At 35.4% G+C, this 17,168-nt stretch overlaps 1 protein-coding gene across 2 annotated transcripts in view; it reads left to right on the forward strand.

The window, feature by feature from the left end:
* The window catches only part of LOC126970974 (sodium-dependent noradrenaline transporter-like), a 76,883-nt gene that overhangs the window by 36,461 nt on the left and 23,254 nt on the right, over positions 1 to 17,168 (forward strand). For both annotated transcript variants that reach the window (XM_050817132.1, XM_050817133.1), the window contains 5 exons: positions 1,873 to 2,032; positions 12,274 to 12,321; positions 12,782 to 12,862; positions 14,506 to 14,625; positions 15,762 to 15,893. In XM_050817132.1, the coding sequence (XP_050673089.1) occupies positions 1,873 to 2,032; positions 12,274 to 12,321; positions 12,782 to 12,862; positions 14,506 to 14,625; positions 15,762 to 15,893 (541 nt within the window). The remainder of the gene's footprint in view (positions 1 to 1,872; positions 2,033 to 12,273; positions 12,322 to 12,781; positions 12,863 to 14,505; positions 14,626 to 15,761; positions 15,894 to 17,168) is intronic.

The following is a 17,168-nucleotide window of genomic DNA, read 5'->3' on the forward strand; positions in this document are numbered from 1 at the left end:
GCCACGAGCTAGTGAAGGCTGTGATACCTACTTGTCCCACGTAGACGGGTAGCACCCACGTTAGAGTGATTAAAATTTGTTTTTTTTAATATATAATATATTTGTTTGAGAATATCTACCGTTTACTTGAATGTTAGGATTTTTTTATGATTGCGGTTTAGTAGTTTTACCTGTGTTTTCATTTATTATCTGAAAAGGGGTGCACTTAGGGGTAGATATCTATATTGGTTTTATGGTAAAAGTATTTATTTACTTAAGGTATTAAACTTATCTATGATACTTGCTAAATTACTATATTTAATGGTTCTACTGGTGAGTACGCGGATCTCTACTATTAATTGGTTATAATGGTTAAAATGGTTACTCGGGCCGGTCCTGTAATGGTCAATGGTAACCAGGACCGGCCCGATCAGTGGTCACCCGCGTACTGCCTTACTAAAGGCAACACATGGTTTTATTACAATTAATTTTATCTACTAAGCAATATTTGTAATATAATGCTGTTCGATGGATTTACTTCGAACATTGTCTTCATTGTAGCGACATCCTGTATAAGAGAGGGCAAACGAGCAAGAGACGAGATAGGATGTGGTGAAGTAAACGTGCTTGGACATCGAAAACATCAGAGGTCAAAAGATGCGTTGCCGATCTTGTGGTGGGATACTGCCGCGCTAAGTTTGATGTTCTGCAGCCGGAAATTGATTACATTAAGTGGCTCGATGTCAATAACTTATGTGTTGTACTCTATGTTCATCAGTCATAATATGTGAATCAGAATCTTTTTTATTGAAATTTGCGGTCTATTTTCCTCAACTCTACGTCTTCCGCTTTGCGTGATTTTCAAGCCCTTGGGAACCCAGTGAGAATTGGTAAACTTAAAGCCAATATTTGTATTTATTCACTGGTGGGTGTAGAACTTTTTTTTATGATAGTAAGGGACGAGATGAGCAGGAAGTTCAGCCCATTACAATGCAGGGCCGCTCAGAATTCTTGAAAAACCCAAAAATTCTGAATGGCACTTCAAATGTGCTAGTCAAGGAATAAATGAATGGTTACTTAATAATGTTTACGGAGCTAAGACTAAACACAGAATACTTAGATTCACAGAATCTTACTTTACATAGCTTATTCTAACAAAGAGAGTCATAATACTTATTTCACAGAAAGTAAATTGTTACATCAGCAATATTGTTTCCAGAAGGTTCGTGTAGGTATCTACGACTTGTTGCTATGCTCTACTTTGGCTCACAAAGCATAAATCTATAGGGTGAGCACCCTTAACTCATTCGTTATACTCGTACAGTAATTTCAGACCGAAACACAATAATGCTTACACATTACTGCTTCACGGCAGAAAAAGGTGCCGTTGTGATACCCATAATCTAGCCGGAATCCTAGTCCTGTGCACAGGAGCCTCCCACTGGTGTCCTCGAGATGCTTTCAACACAAAGGCGTCGAAGAAGCATACATATGGACTCGAAAATCATAATCAAGGCATGTGGTGGGGCTCGAACCAAGAATGACAGGCAACGGTCCCAGCCCTTACGACATAGACGCTCACTGAAAATAGATGGCTTTATTATGGGTACCACAACGGCGCCTATCTCTGCCGTGAAGCAGTAATGTGTAAGCATAACTGTGTTTCGATCTGAAGGGCGCCGTAGCTAGTGAAATTACTGGGCAATTGAGACTTAACATGTTATGTCTCAAGGTGACGAGCGCAATTGTAGTGCCACTCAGAATTTTTGGGTTTTTCAAGTATCATAAGCGGCACTGCATTGTAATGGGCAAGGCGTACCAGTTACAATCAGCTGAACGTCCTGCTCGTCTCATCCCTTATTTTCATAAAAAAATATGATCCTTGATGCGCAGGTTTCGCTGAGTGGCGCTGGTATTGTGACCCACACAGCCCCATCGTACGATGAACAACGAGCCAGTCCTGCCCTACTGACGCGTCACACCGGAACTCCTGGAGGACGAAGCGTAAGGGATGATGGCTATTGCTCTGCAAGTAGTACTCCCAGAGCATTCGGTTAGTATTTTTATTAAATAAATTAAATTAGTAAATAAATTTTATGAATGATGCGGAACTCAAACCCGCGTCTCTCGGTTTCCTTCCGAGCGCTCCTACCAACTGAGACAATTGCTTAAGTGACGCATGGTTCGTAAATCTTGGTATGTTTTGTTCAAATCTCAGTTTGTGGCTTCATCTACAGGAAATTTTATTGAAGTAGGCGTTACTTTGCGGAAATCTATAATTATCCAAATGTTTTGAGTCTCGTGGGAGAGTTTGGCGAGTCAACACCGCCTGCGGATGCCTCGTGTAGAGGCGAAACACGTGTCGAATTGTTAAAAGACAAATATTGGCGGTTTATTCCGCCAGTATTTGTTTCGCCACTAAAGAAAACTCAAAATATTTGGATGTTCATCTACAGGATCTGCTCTACAGTTGATAACCTACTTAACCCCAAAAATTGCATAATAAGAAATTATTCTTATGTCAAATTAATAGTTATTTTTTCAAAAGTGTTTCTTAAGCATCGGAATTCTAATATTTTTATTCAATGCAAATGCTGTTTGAAAATCATTTTTGTACGTCAAATTCTACCTTTTCGAAAGATTATTAGCATGCATTCGAAAGACTAGCTTATAACCTGACAAGAACTGGCGTTAAAAAATTAGAAGGCCTCTTTATTTAAAAAAAAATTGAATAACACGTTATAATTTACCCAATTTCCAAAGTATCGTATCACCAGTGGGAGAATTTTTTGCACAGGATGCAGGCTCGATGGATATCAAATTGTGTTTATACATCTAGGTAGACTGTGACAGCTGTGAAAACATCGAAAAAAATGAGGTTGACTGATACCCTCTATTTGGAATAATGCACGCACACTAACACAAAGTGACATACATATCGCGAGTGTAAGAAGTGGCTTTTCACGCACACTAAGGTAATAAGCCTAGCCTGTTTTCATTGGTTGTGTAGAACGGAGCGTCTTACTGTTCTATCCATATAAATTATATGTGGTATATATTGCTTGGAGATTTATTTGGATCAAAAATCGGGCGTCACGGTGTTGGTATCCACCATAGCTAGCTTGAAGACGTCTGCGACTTCTAAATGAGCGCTCTACTGATGGACAATAATAACTAACTTCAATCACGTCACCGACAGTGACGTACACAGTGACAACTTCAAACACACTTTGAAAGATGACGTTCGCCATAAGTTCAGCCCAATACACAGAGTAGAATATAATCATACAGGCCATATTACTTTTATATTCTAATTCTCCGACATACATATGTTTTTTCTTTAAAATTTTCTCTAAAGTATTTCGTAGCACCTATCTTATAAACAGAGCGACTATCTCCTCCTACAAAGTAAAAACTAGGATGCCGCAGTCGCTCGTCCTACCGCATCGCTGCGGTGTATATTTGAGCGAAGCCAGGTAGACTAAGTCTGTGTACAAAAACAAAATTAATCCAAACAAAACAATAAAAAGAAACTTTTGGAATTTTGCGCCATATTTAAACATGAGGAATTAGCGCCTTATTTGGTCAATCATGTTTGTTTTTAATTATAATAATTGAAGCAAGTCGAAGTTCAAAATTCTGTCTCGACAATAACCTAGAAAATATCGAAAGCTTTCTATGAGTTCAAAAATTTTTAAAATCGGTCCAGAAATGGTCGAGGAACAATTTAACATAGAAATCAATTGGAGTCACCTGGTGGGAGCTCTCCTAGCTTCGCTCCGCTCAATAATCCAAATGTGTTGAGGTTTCTTGAGTGTTAATTTTGCCAATATTCGTCTTCAAGCAATTAGAACGTGTTTCGCCTCTACAGGAGGAATCCTCAGGAGGTGTTGACTCGCCCAACTCTGGCACGAGACTGGTAACAACGAAAGTAATAGTTAATAATTATTAATATCGGCTGCAGGCTTCTTTTGTACTCATCCGCATTGAAATAAATAATAGCTAAAGCATAGAGTAAACTATAAAGCATTTAACTCCATAGTCAAGGGTCGGTACACAAATTGAAAGAGAATAGAAGTCAGAGCTCTTGTCGTAGTTATTGCTACTTCACAACAATACTTCACTCCGAGACTTGACTGTTATTTACTTAGCAGTCCTCTCTGTACTTTATTGTTCCCTGGTACTTGCGGTAATAAACGTTCAGTCCTTAAGTACTTAAGTACTTTAGAATATAGTTACAAATTTTAATTTGTAGGGTCTGTCTGTATTTTTTGTCAGTGATAAAATATATCGGTTTTATGATCCGTTGGTATAGTTTTAAGACTTTTGTACTTCACAAGTTCGGCGTCCGGTTTTGATTGGTAAAGTTAGATGCAACCTATATACAAAAAAATTTATTTAAACAGTCAATTCTTTATTAATTTTTATTAAATATTAGGTATTTAAAACGCTTTTCAAACAGGATTCCTATATTGTATGTAGTACTATCAGACGGAACCCGAGAGTTCGAGGGTTTGAATCCCGCATCGTTCAGTGAGGGATATCACTTTAAAAAGAATAAAATGCCTACATTTGAAAGAGCGACATCTCAAGTCCATTTCATAATATGCAATTATTAGGGTTGAGCAGGTTATCAACTGTAGATGGAGAGCCACAACCTGAGAGTTGAGTTGAACAAGTCATAGCTCATTTACGAACCATGCATCACTCATGTATGTCCTATGCTATGCTATCGTTGTTGACGCCTGCCTTAATAACGAAGAACACGAGTTTTATTACTTATTTTTGAAATTATTATTATAAAGTTATTTCAGTATTCACACTATTAAGGCTGTTCGGAGAATGTCTGTTTATAGAAACTTTTGTTTGAAGGTCACTTAAGGGTTTCATGGAATCCCAACAAACTTGAAGTTTCCAGCGAAGTGTATATTATATATATCAGGAAAATCGTGTTTCATTACTTGCAGTTGTTATGTTTTCAACTATTCATTGTAGAACCATGTACAGATACTACCCCTTTTATTGACTGAAGAATTCTCAAGGCATTTTACTCAAAAATAGCTAATACATATTTAACTATTAATTTAAATACTTGGGCCACTGGGTCACTGAAAATTTTAAGTGATAATGTTGACATCGATAGGGAACGTAGGTCGCTGGCTGTTCGCTGTAACATGCTGGCTCGCAGGTTTGCACGGTGTACGAAATCAGTAAGGATTTTTTGAGGATTTTTAAGGTTTATTGCCAACCTTTCTACACCTGCACCTAATATATAATTCTCCTGCGTTTGTTAGTGGTCTCCTATTTTCAAATTTAACTCGTGTGTACAGAAAATTAAATGAAGTAGTCGTTACTTTGCGGAAATCCATAATTATCCAAATGATTTGAGTTTTCTTTAGTGTTAATTCCGCCAATGTTTGACTTTAAACAATTCGAAGCGACACTAGTCTCGTGCCAGATTTTGGCGAATCAACACATCCTGAGGATGCGTCGTGTAGAGGCGAAACACGTGTCGAATTGTTTAAAGACAAATATTGGCGAAATAACAATAAAGAAAACTTAAATCATTTGGATACGTGTGTACAGGACAATGTCTGTCGGGTCTGCTGGTTATTTATAAGTTTCAATCAATCAATCAAATTCTTTACTTACGTATGAACTTGGTATGTTACGATGGTACAATATTACAGTTCCACATCATATTCCGTTTCAATTCAATCGAAGGTCATCTGATAATTTATTATTACAGATTAAAAAAAAATCAATAAAAAAATAAATAGTGTAATTCACTAATTGTTTTTTCTTATTCGGGCGGGAACGGCTCGTTTATTATAAATACTAGTTTGGGCATCAATATTAATAAGTCAGTAAAGATGAAAGTAAAAAACAAAAAAAATGTAAGTATGAAATTGCTAGGTACTTCTAATAGAACCTACATGGTTTGAGATTTTTGACTAAAACTTTTTATGTAGTTCTTCTTTTAAAATATGCAACATTCGATTTTCAACTTTCAATTGTTTGCTTTATTCAGCTTAGACAAGAAAGATGGATACTTAAAAAATTCGAGTGATTTTTGTATACGAGTTCCGACTCGGAAGTAACGCGGCAGAAACAGCTGGCAATATCAATGTTGCGTTTGGAGAGGGGACTCGTCGTTCGTGATGGAAACGTTGATTTGAAGAAAGAACCACGTATAAGACCGCCCACACTGGTGAATAACAATGAATTGAAACAGATAGTGAAAGCTGATCCGAGCCAAACTACCCAGGAATTAGCAGCATGGTTACCTTACCAACAATGTTGATTAAATAAATAAAGAATTAACAAAAAACAAACGACTTGAAGAACACTATTCCAAAGCAATAGATATTATATGCACTAAAAAGTATAAAAATAATTGCGTATTTTTATACAATCTAATTAATTAATCTAATTCTAGTTACGATTATTGATATTTTTGGAATCGGTGTCCTTCCACCGCGACCCGCTCTCGCCTCCTCACGACTCAAGCACATCTCACCTATAACTGTATAACCTATACAGGATGTCCCAAAGTTATGGGACATGAAGGGAAAGCACCTTAAATATCGAAGATAGGCTGTTTTACCGAAAGAAGACTTTATGTTATTTTTAAAAGTTAGTAATTCTGCATTCAAAGATTTTCTAAAAAATACTTGCCTCGTCTGGGAATCGAACCGACTTAAATGTAAAAAAAAACACCCCTACTCTTATGATGCCAATCGAAAGAATGGCCAAAAACTAATAAATCTTCTTAAGTAACATAGTATTTTAAAAGAAAGTAGTCAATTAAGTGGGTATTTTTTTATAAATTAATTAATTAAATGCTCAAAATGTGATCCCTCTTGTCTTACGCAAATCGCCAATATTTTAATGAGTCCACTGCCTGTTGATTTTCTTATCATTTTATGGTAAATACTCGACATGATATGGCACAATTCTGTTTGTAACTCGCCCACGTTCTCGTATCGCTTTTTGTATAGCATATCTTTCACGTCTCCCCGAAAAAAAAAATCTAATGGTGTAAGGTCCGGGGATCTGGCCGGCCATCTAATCGGTCCATTCGTACCAATCCAAGTAGGAAAACATTCATTTTCCGTTCTTCCTTTCTTTTAAAATACTATGTTACTTAAGAAGAGTTATGATTTTTGGCCATTCTTTCGATTGGCATCATAAAAGTAGGGGTGTTTTTTTTTACATTTCAGTCGGTCCGATTCCCAGACGAATCAAGTAATTTTTAGAAAATCTTTGAATGTAGAAATACTAACTTTTAAAAATAACACCAAGTATTATTTCAGTAAAATAGCCTATCTTCGATATTTAAGGTACTTTCCCTTCATGTCCCATGACTTTGAGACACCCTGTATATGTAGTTACAAACCTATCTTGGATGACCAATAAAATAGTAACTGTTTGTTGGTCTTAGCATGGTGTTATTCACTATAACTTTCTCCGATCTGGTCAAGCAATAACGGCAGATGTCTACTGTGCCGAACTCCGAAAAATGATAGCAAAACTAGCAGTGAAACAGCCCCGAAACTCATGAATCGATCGTCACCATTATTACTCCGTGATAATGCGAGGTCCTACAGCACGTTTCAACTCTACAGGAACTGCGATTAGAAACCATTCGACACCCACCGTATTCGCTAGACCTTGCTCCATCGGACAACCATTTGTTTCGTGATTTGGACAATTTCTACGTGATGAATAGTTTTCTTCTCAGGAAGCAGAAGAATATGCTTTCACACAGTTTGTCGAATCTAAATTACCACAGTTGATAACCAAAGGCATAAATGACTTTCCTATTAGATAGCACAATGTACTCGTAGATAATAATGGCAATTATTTTGAAATATACATATTTTAATTTCATAATTTAACCCCTAATATTATAACAACTAACTAACTTTATAAACTAACTAAACTGTACAACTTCTACTTTTATTTTTTTTCCAATTCAAATTTGGAACGCGTCTATTACTATAGAATCTTTGATCACTTTCTTTCATTTCACATATTTTCGATATTTAGATTATTTAAAATAGGTAATGGAATGGTGTGTTAAAGAAAACAGAATTGCAGTGATGGCCTTGCACAAAGTAAAGTGTAAAGTAGATCCTCTACATGGTGCTACAACCCGAGAGTTGAACAAACATACCAAGATTTACGAATTATGCGTCATGCGGACGGCTGGCTTAGTTGGATAGAGCGCTAGGGCGATACCCAATAGGTCCCCCCTCGAGTCCCCCATCGTCCATACATTTTGGTACAAATTACATTTCTATAATATTTTACCTAGTTTTTACACAAAACTATTACGATTAAATATCCATAAAGTAATACGGCAGCAATTTTATCTTATCTTTTTATTTAAATATATACCACCCGCAAATATTTCAAATTAATAATAATTATTTACTATACTTATTATAAATTTTGGTTTTTTACCGCTTGATAACATTGCCGATAGTTTACAGACTATATTGTTAATAAATGACATAATGCTTAAAAATTTAAATTCTAATATTATTATTCAAATTATTATGTTATTAAAAAATCACTTATTGAACGTCATAAACCAACCACCCATTCGAAATAGTATACTCAGCGGGATTTTTATACATAAAAATATGGAGTACAATATAATATCGTATAATAAACATTTATAATTATATATCTTGAGGGTGTTCGATCCATTCCCAGTCTCATCATTAACAAAATCATTTTATAATAACATTTCCCACACAAAGGTTTTTTAACAATTCTTTTAATTTTCGGAACACATTTGTTTTGTATAGTTTTTCTGGGATCTTATTGTAAAAGCATATACATCGCCCAATAAAAGACATACTAATTCGACTTACAGCCGTTTTCAATAACCTATCTATCCTTAGTTTAACTTACTAGAGGTAAGATAAATAATGTAATAAAATAATAATGAAAATAACCATCAAGGGCAAAAAGGAGACGATTTTTGTGAACTTAACCTACCTTAAAAGTATTATTAAAGTGATACTATAAAGATTGAAACAACTCAATCAGTCTATGGCGAACAACCTTCGCAACTCGAGTATGATAAACAGATTATCTCCAAGTTTACCCCTCGGTGCTTCATCAATTACTCGTCAACTTATCTCTAATATCTCAATCGTTCCGCATTGTGCGTTCCAAAACGGAACGATCAGGAATTTTTCCTCGAAATTCCAGTACGACGGTAGATTATTAAAAACGGTTCGAATATCTGGAATTTTATTGAGATCTCATTTATTGCTCGAGATTGTCGGCTTCTTCTTTATTATTTAATTACGGTTCACCCAGTCAATAGTTCTGAGGTAACAAACATAAAAAAAATAACGACGAATTGAGAACCTCCTCCTTGTTTGAAGTCGGTTATCAATCAAAGAGACAGTTACTATATTATACTATTACTCTTTATTCTGCGGTGAAACTCTCTGGCCTAGTGCATCACAGTATCAACTCAAACTATTTGACCGCGTGCAACACAAAGCTGCTCTAATTGTCGTCACTAGATCAGTGCTCTGTGAACGGCTAGATCACTTGGCGTTGCGTAGAGTCGTCTCTTCATTGTGTGTCTTCGAATCTATCACGGGGAGTTGAGCAAAGAGCTGTTTCACCTGATTCCTGCAGCCGAGTCCACCGTCGCGTCGCGCGACACGTTATAAATTTAGATAATATTATCACCACCATCTCGACTTTTTTCCACGTACAAGCAAAATGTGGAATGAGCTTCCTTCCTTTCTGTGCTGTTAGAAAAAAGTACATTTTTTCTAAAGGGCCGGCAATGCTACGGTAGTTCCTCTGATGTTGCACAAGAATGTGGGTGGCGGTGATAACTTAACACCAGGTGATTTGTACGCTGGCTGGTTCTTAACTTTCATAAAACAAGAGACGTCTCCTCTAGTACATAATATTATACACATTATATTACAAAGCATATGAAATATTATATAAATAAATAAATATGAAATATATATATATATATATAATAAAAACCGTAGACTCTAGATCTTCTGTGGACATCATATACATCGATTTGTGCAAGGCGTTCGATCGAGTTAACCATTCAATCTTAACCGAAAAACTTGCTGCATCGGGAATCGGAAATAGCCTTCTTAGATGGTTCAGTTCATACCTTGCAAGTAGATCTGGTATAGTGGCAGTAAATGGATTCAACTCTTCCACATATTCAATGACGACAACTGGTGTACCACAAGGCTCCCATCTCGGACCTATTTTATTTAATTTGTTTATTAATGACCTATGTACAAATATCCGTCATTCAGAATGTTATTTATTTGCGGACGTTTTAAAAATTGCCAGATGTGTGAATTCTATTAGCGACTCTGAAAAGCTTCAGGAGGATTTAAATATGTGTTAAATAGGTGTGCTCACTGGTGTAAATGTAACCTAATGGTATTAAATGCTGAGAAATGTTTTCATCTAAGATTATCCAGAAAAAGGGTAAATAGCTGTAAATATGTAGTGTGCAAAATATGTGATACACCTCTTAAGCCAGTTGAGCAGATTCGGGATCTTGGAGTGATTTTGGATAGCAACCTAAGATTTGACCAACACATTAATAACAAGGCAACTTACAAGGCTTTTAAGATGCTCGAGTTTGTTCTGCGGAATACCAAGGAATTTAAAAATTCTGAAACAAGGATTGTATTATATAATGCGCTGGTGAGAAGTTGCCTTGAGTATTGTTCTGATGTTTAGAACCCTTATTATAACAAATATATACAACGCGTTGAGATTATCCAAAAAAAAACTAAAAATTATTAGCTTTCGCCTAAAAACGAGACATCTCGACAGCTATAGTAGCAGGCTAGCAAATTATAAAATGATATCCTTGGAGGATCGTAGGCAAATCCATGAACAGATATCTATCTAATATATAAAACTAGCTGACCCGGCAAACGTTGTTTTGCCATATAAAGTATAATTCACGCGATAGTTTTATAAGTAATAAAATATTGCCTATATTGCCTGTACATCATTTTGTTCTATTGTCAATAGTTTTTGCAGCGCACGCAAAAATAGGTTTTCGATTTTACACCTTGTGTTACAAAATAGCAATTTTATTACGGATTTCTAATTTTGAAAAAAAAACAAAACATAGCCTATAGCCTTCCTCGATAAATGGGTAGTCCAACACTGAAAGAATCATTCAAATCGGACCAGTAGTACCAGAGATTAGCGCGTTCAAACAAACAAACAAACAAACACTGCAGCTATATAATATTAGTATAGATTCTCGTGTCGTGGTGTTGAACATCGAACTCCTCCGAAACGGCTTGACCGATTCTCATGAAATTTTGAGTGCATATTGGGTAGGTCTGAGAATCGGACAACATCTATTTTTCATCCCCCTTAATGTTAAGGGTTTTTTTATTTTTTATTTTTTTTGACATTTTTTTTAAAGTTGTTTGATTATGAGTCAGCATTAAAAAATACATACAACTTCTAATTTTCACCCATCTACGATCAACAGTTACTTTTGTATCGCGATTTTAATATCGGCAATACAACGTTTGCTGGGACAGCTAGTTTTTCTATAAAATCATTAATGGGATGTTGGATTGCCCGCAGCTATTGAGCATGATAAATATTCTCATGCCAACTAGACAACTCAACTGGCAAAATATAAACCATTTATACCTGATCGAGCAAACACTAATCTCGGATTTAACTCCCCACTGAATAGGCGGTTGCATCAATACACCACTATAATTTCAAGAAACGATCTATAGATGTTTTTGGAGATACAGTAGCACAATTAAAGAGAAACCTGACACTCTGATTAGTAAAATGTGATGACCTAATTTATAATAAAAAACGCATTGACAAAATATATTGTACCTATATCGTATTTACTGATTATATTGAAGTGACTGTATTGTAGCTTGTAATGATTTGTGGAGTTAATTTATCTTTTTATATTATTTTGACATGTTAGCGTTATAGGACTTCAATTTAGTTTTATATAATCAATAACTAAATTGTTTGTATGTTTATGTGCATGACGTGTTCACCTGTAATTGCAGGAACATGATTTTCGAAATTTATGTTCCAATCTTATGAATTGTCTTGTGTATTCTGTGTTGGTGGGCCTTGAATAAATAAATAAATAACTGAAATAAACGTTATTTCGAAGTTCGAAGCAATACTCAAACCTATAGACTATCTAATTATCGGCCAACTAGGCATCGTATACCGTATTTATGGCTAATAAATATATATTTTTTTCAGATCACAAAGCGACTAAAACCTCTGTTGTAATTCTTCCATGTTATAAAAGTGAGTACTTAACATAAATTTACCTATTACTTGGGCACGGGGAAGGGCGCTGATGTGCACATATTTTTTTAATTTTACGGAAAGTCTCAACTCCCATCAACCTCCTTTCAACTCAAGAATACGATCACAGGAATCACAGTGGCATTGCAAGCCTTAAAGAAAGTTTATTTTTTCAAAGTTATTGTTATTCGAGAATAATCAATTTGGTTTTTTAAAAAGGATTTTATTTGCACATACAAATAAGTACAGAAGTGTAACGTGTCGTACGAAAGTAGAATTCAGCGGCAGGAATCAGGTCAGACAGCACTTCGGTAGAAGACACACAATTAAGTGAAGTAAAGAAGAAGGAAGAAGGATTATACAGATTTTATTGGAGTGGAGAGTATATCTTAATAAGTCTTTTCATTTAAATGTTATTCTTATATATTTATTAATGATATTGATTTTATATGATTTTCAGAGGAGCCTAAAATCGAAATAGAAGACGAGTTTTTTAAAGAAAATAGCAGTAGAAGGATTAGAAAAAGTAGCGTTAAGCCAAGTAAGTTTATATATTTGCTAATATACAACAATAGCTTAACAGATTGTAATAAAACATGACACGCTGAAATAACATGCGTATACTTAAATTATGGGGTCACTGAAAATCAGTGTTGTGCTTATAATGTATGGACACAACTATAACTGAGTGGACTCCAGTTTTGGAAGACCACTGCCACATTAAGTTATGCTTTTTTTTCTTTTGTATTAAGTAAGTTAAGTATTAGATTAAGCATATAATTTGTTCTCATTAACTTTTTTGTGTGAATGTGTCAGTTTTTCTTCCAAAATAAATTCATTTTCATTTCTATCATAAATTTTTTCATGCAAATAAGTGTTGGAGCAATATGAAAATTAAAGTTTCTCGAAATTGGTTGTGTCGTGTGCCGGGTCGCCTTCTTCGGCTTATTGTGCGACGGGAACGGTGGCTGGTTCATGCGTCAACTCGTGAACGGTTGCTGCTTGTGGTGCATAATCGTCATAGCATTAATAATAATAATGATAATAATTAAAAGGTTTATTTGGTTCAAAAAGTTTATAGAAATCTTATAACTAATAACAATTTTGGACATTACAGAACCAGCATAATGCTGACTAGACAAGTCAGCATTATGCTGGGAATTTTAATTCTCAACGTTGGTATTCTGTAGACACCGAGACACAGACTTCAACAATTAAATATAAGAGGAAATATAACAGCGGAAATACGCCCAGCCCATCACAATGCAGTGCCGCTCAGGATTCTTGACAAACCCAAAAATTCTGAGCGGCACTACAATAATTGCACTCGTCACTTTGAGATATAAGATGTTGAGTCTCATTTTCCCAGTACTTTCACTAGCTACGGCGCCTTTCAGACCGAAACACAGTAATGTTTACACATTACTGCTTCACGGCAGAAATAGGCGCCGTTGTGGTACCCATAATCTAGCCGGCTTCTTGTGCAAAGGAGCTGGTAACAAAAGTTTTTCAGTATTATATATTGATGTAAAGGTGTTGTGTTGTGATGCAGATTATTATTATTATAATGATGAAAAATCAATGAAAGCATCTGAGTTAAGTACAAAAAGTATTAATTTTTCTATATATTTACAACAAAAGTCAAAATGTAACAGTAAAAACTTCAAAAACAAAGCAGTCATAACACGAAAATATCACGAGATGTTGCGGTAATAAAACTGCAAACCGTACTGACGCAACAGGACGAGAGTGAGGGGGTGAAAGGGGTACGGGAGCTTAACGTTCCAGCGGGGTACATTGAGAGGCAACTGTCAATACGTTAAGATCTCTTACGGCCGTTCCCAATATACTATCTACAGATAGAGATGAATTACTGCCATCTAATGTCAGTAAGTAGCTCTCAATAATCTGAAGCTGTCCCAATATACCCGATAAGTCATTCTTATCGCCATATATTGGGACGCGTGAATTGCAATTTCCATACAAACTTATACCGCTGGTAAGCTTTATGTTCTCACATTGGCAGACAGCGTGTACGCATAAGCTGAGTTACCGTCGATAAGTTTATTGGGACAGAAAAGTCAACGATAGTTACGATTTACGATACGGGAACGGCCGTTAATGTTCTTGTAATTATCCTCTCTGGTATGGAATGTCATGTGTCTGTAACGTCTGGCGTGGCAGATGAGGACGGGCGGGAGACGTGGGGAACTGGAGCTGACTTTCTGCTGTCCATCATCGGGTTTGCTGTCGACCTGGCCAACGTCTGGCGGTTTCCGTACCTGTGCTACAGAAATGGCGGCGGTAAGTAAAAGAAAATTCAAAACTAAACTTACGAAATATTTATTGTTAACACTGCCTTAAAATTGAAATTAAATTTTTTATTATATTTTTAATCAATATTTGTTAATTACACTTGTATAAAATCAACGTTCTAATAAGCATTAATGTATTACAAGAGACTTGATCCTGCAGACAAACTGTCCAAACAGTTTTGCGGGACTATGTTAGCTTTTAAGAATCTTTCTGTAAATGATTAATAGTATAAATAAATAAAAAAAATAAAAAGTCGTTGATTATTATAACTTTGCGTGCGTCCGCGACTTTTATACAAATAGCGGCGTATTATTTAAATTAACCAAACTTTCTTTAAATAGTAAACCGATTGGAATGAATAAACAGCTTGCCACTATCACAGTATACCATGGCTTTCCATAAATACTGAAACAAAGAAAAAAAAATCTATTGCAAATACAATAGAATTGCAATAGGTCTGATAGTACACAAACATTTTACTAATACCAAGCGTATGGAGAGTTTTTAAAATTGCATTTGGCTCCATACCTACTTTGTATAATGCAATCACAGCGATTCGGTTCTCTTTATCAAATATCACCCCACTCCATTTTAATATCGCAAAATATTGTACAATGCATTGGCGCCAAAATGAGAAAATTCAATGAGCAAGCATATAAAAATGACTGGTTCCAAATTCAAATGTAATATTTTTATTTTTAATTGTAACAGTATTTATGGCCAGACTAAGTTGGTATATCAGCTAAAGCAGTTTGGAAACTGCGTAGTGCGTACAAAGGTTAGATGTAACGCAAGCACACATAACCAGATGTCATGCATGTCTCAACGCGGCACGCTCTACTAACAGTACTGTGGTGTTCGCTTATTGGTTTTTTTGAGACCTGCCTCTGTGTGCGTGCGTCTTTTCGAACACAGATAATCTAAAGCAGTACGTAGTTTCCGTACTGCTTTAGATTATCTGTGGCCACTATGGATTAGTGAAATTAAACTACAACCGGTTTCGCAGTTTCTTAGCTAGCTTGCACAAACAAACAGATAAACCGACAAACAATATTTTGTATTACCTATCTTCTTTCCGTTATGTCACTATAGGAATTGTATTTTAATTACTTCATTCTTTTCAGGTGCCTTCCTCATTCCCTATATGTTAATGTTAGTGTTCGGCGCGGTTCCTTTGTTCTACATGGAGCTTATATTAGGACAATACAACAGACAAGGTCCTATAACGTTGTGGAAAATTTGTCCCTTATTTAAAGGTAATTCTCATACTTACATAGAAAGACATTTTAAAAAGATTAATTTATTACTATGGAGTCCGCGTCAACTATATATGCAGGGGATATGAGCGTAGCATTAATGACGCAATAAAAAAACGCGGTCCTTTGCGCGTTGTGTCTTATAATGCGACTAAATTCTATGATACTAATTGTGTTGTGTAAATGCCCAGAAGCAGCAACACTCAGGATTTGGTAGCATAAATTACATACGTTTTAATATTTATATTTATTATGTAAACTATTTTTTTAGTCCTGACGTTTATTTTCGTGAAACACTACGAAGGGATTGCCGTCTCTTTACAAAACTGTCATTACAAATAAAATTATATTATAAACAAAATAAAATTATATTTTACTTAATATTCACAATAAATCAAGACTTAAACTTTCTTAAATCATTATAGTTATGGAATAACCTGCTCATTCCGATATAGCACTGGAAAAAATAAATGTTTTCATCGCGAATACGCGCTGTTAAATATTATTTATCATTGTGAGTAAAATTGGCAAAACATATCAAACATAATATCTACAGCATACACCATACCATTCATCAAATAACACAGGGTGGGAATCATCAAGCATCATTTCCTGAGTTAAACGAAAATTTTTGCCACTTTTCTTCAATGATATTGTAAAAGCTCAAACATTAGGGCCGAAACACATAACCGGATTGCGGCACCACACCAATAAATTTAAATGTTTTATTAACAAATGGCTCTGTCGTAAATCATACTACTCCACATAATAATACCAAAGTAATCGGACAGCCTGGGACTAGATTATGATTATTTTTTTGATGTATTGCAATATCGTATACTTTATTAAAAAGGGCGCAAAGAAGAATGCTGGGAGAGTTTATTGCGCCCCTACTTCTCTCTTCGAGCGTTTCCGTTTGATTCCAAAGCGGTGGTAGTGCTAGAATCAAGAAGAACTCTAAATCAATCAAATTTGATAAAATAAATGCCTTTTTTGCCTTCTCACCGCCAAAATAAAAAAAAAATCTTTCATCTATTTTTAATGCTTCGTATTTTCAAGAAAAGTACCCCCCATCAGGATTCTTTCTCTGTCGTCTATTTTAATTGGTGTAATGTCTTCTTTACAACAAAAGAGCAATAATAATTATAAGAGTTTATTGTGATCCATACGTTCAATGCAAAGATACGTTAATCAATATTCAAACCTAATATGTAGGCATGTAAAATGGTTGCCCTACAGAACGGCAGAAGAACGAATTGTTTTGAAGCACCGCAA

This window comes from Leptidea sinapis, chromosome 22, assembly GCF_905404315.1.
Source record: "Leptidea sinapis chromosome 22, ilLepSina1.1, whole genome shotgun sequence".
NCBI lineage: Eukaryota > Metazoa > Arthropoda > Insecta > Lepidoptera > Pieridae > Leptidea > Leptidea sinapis.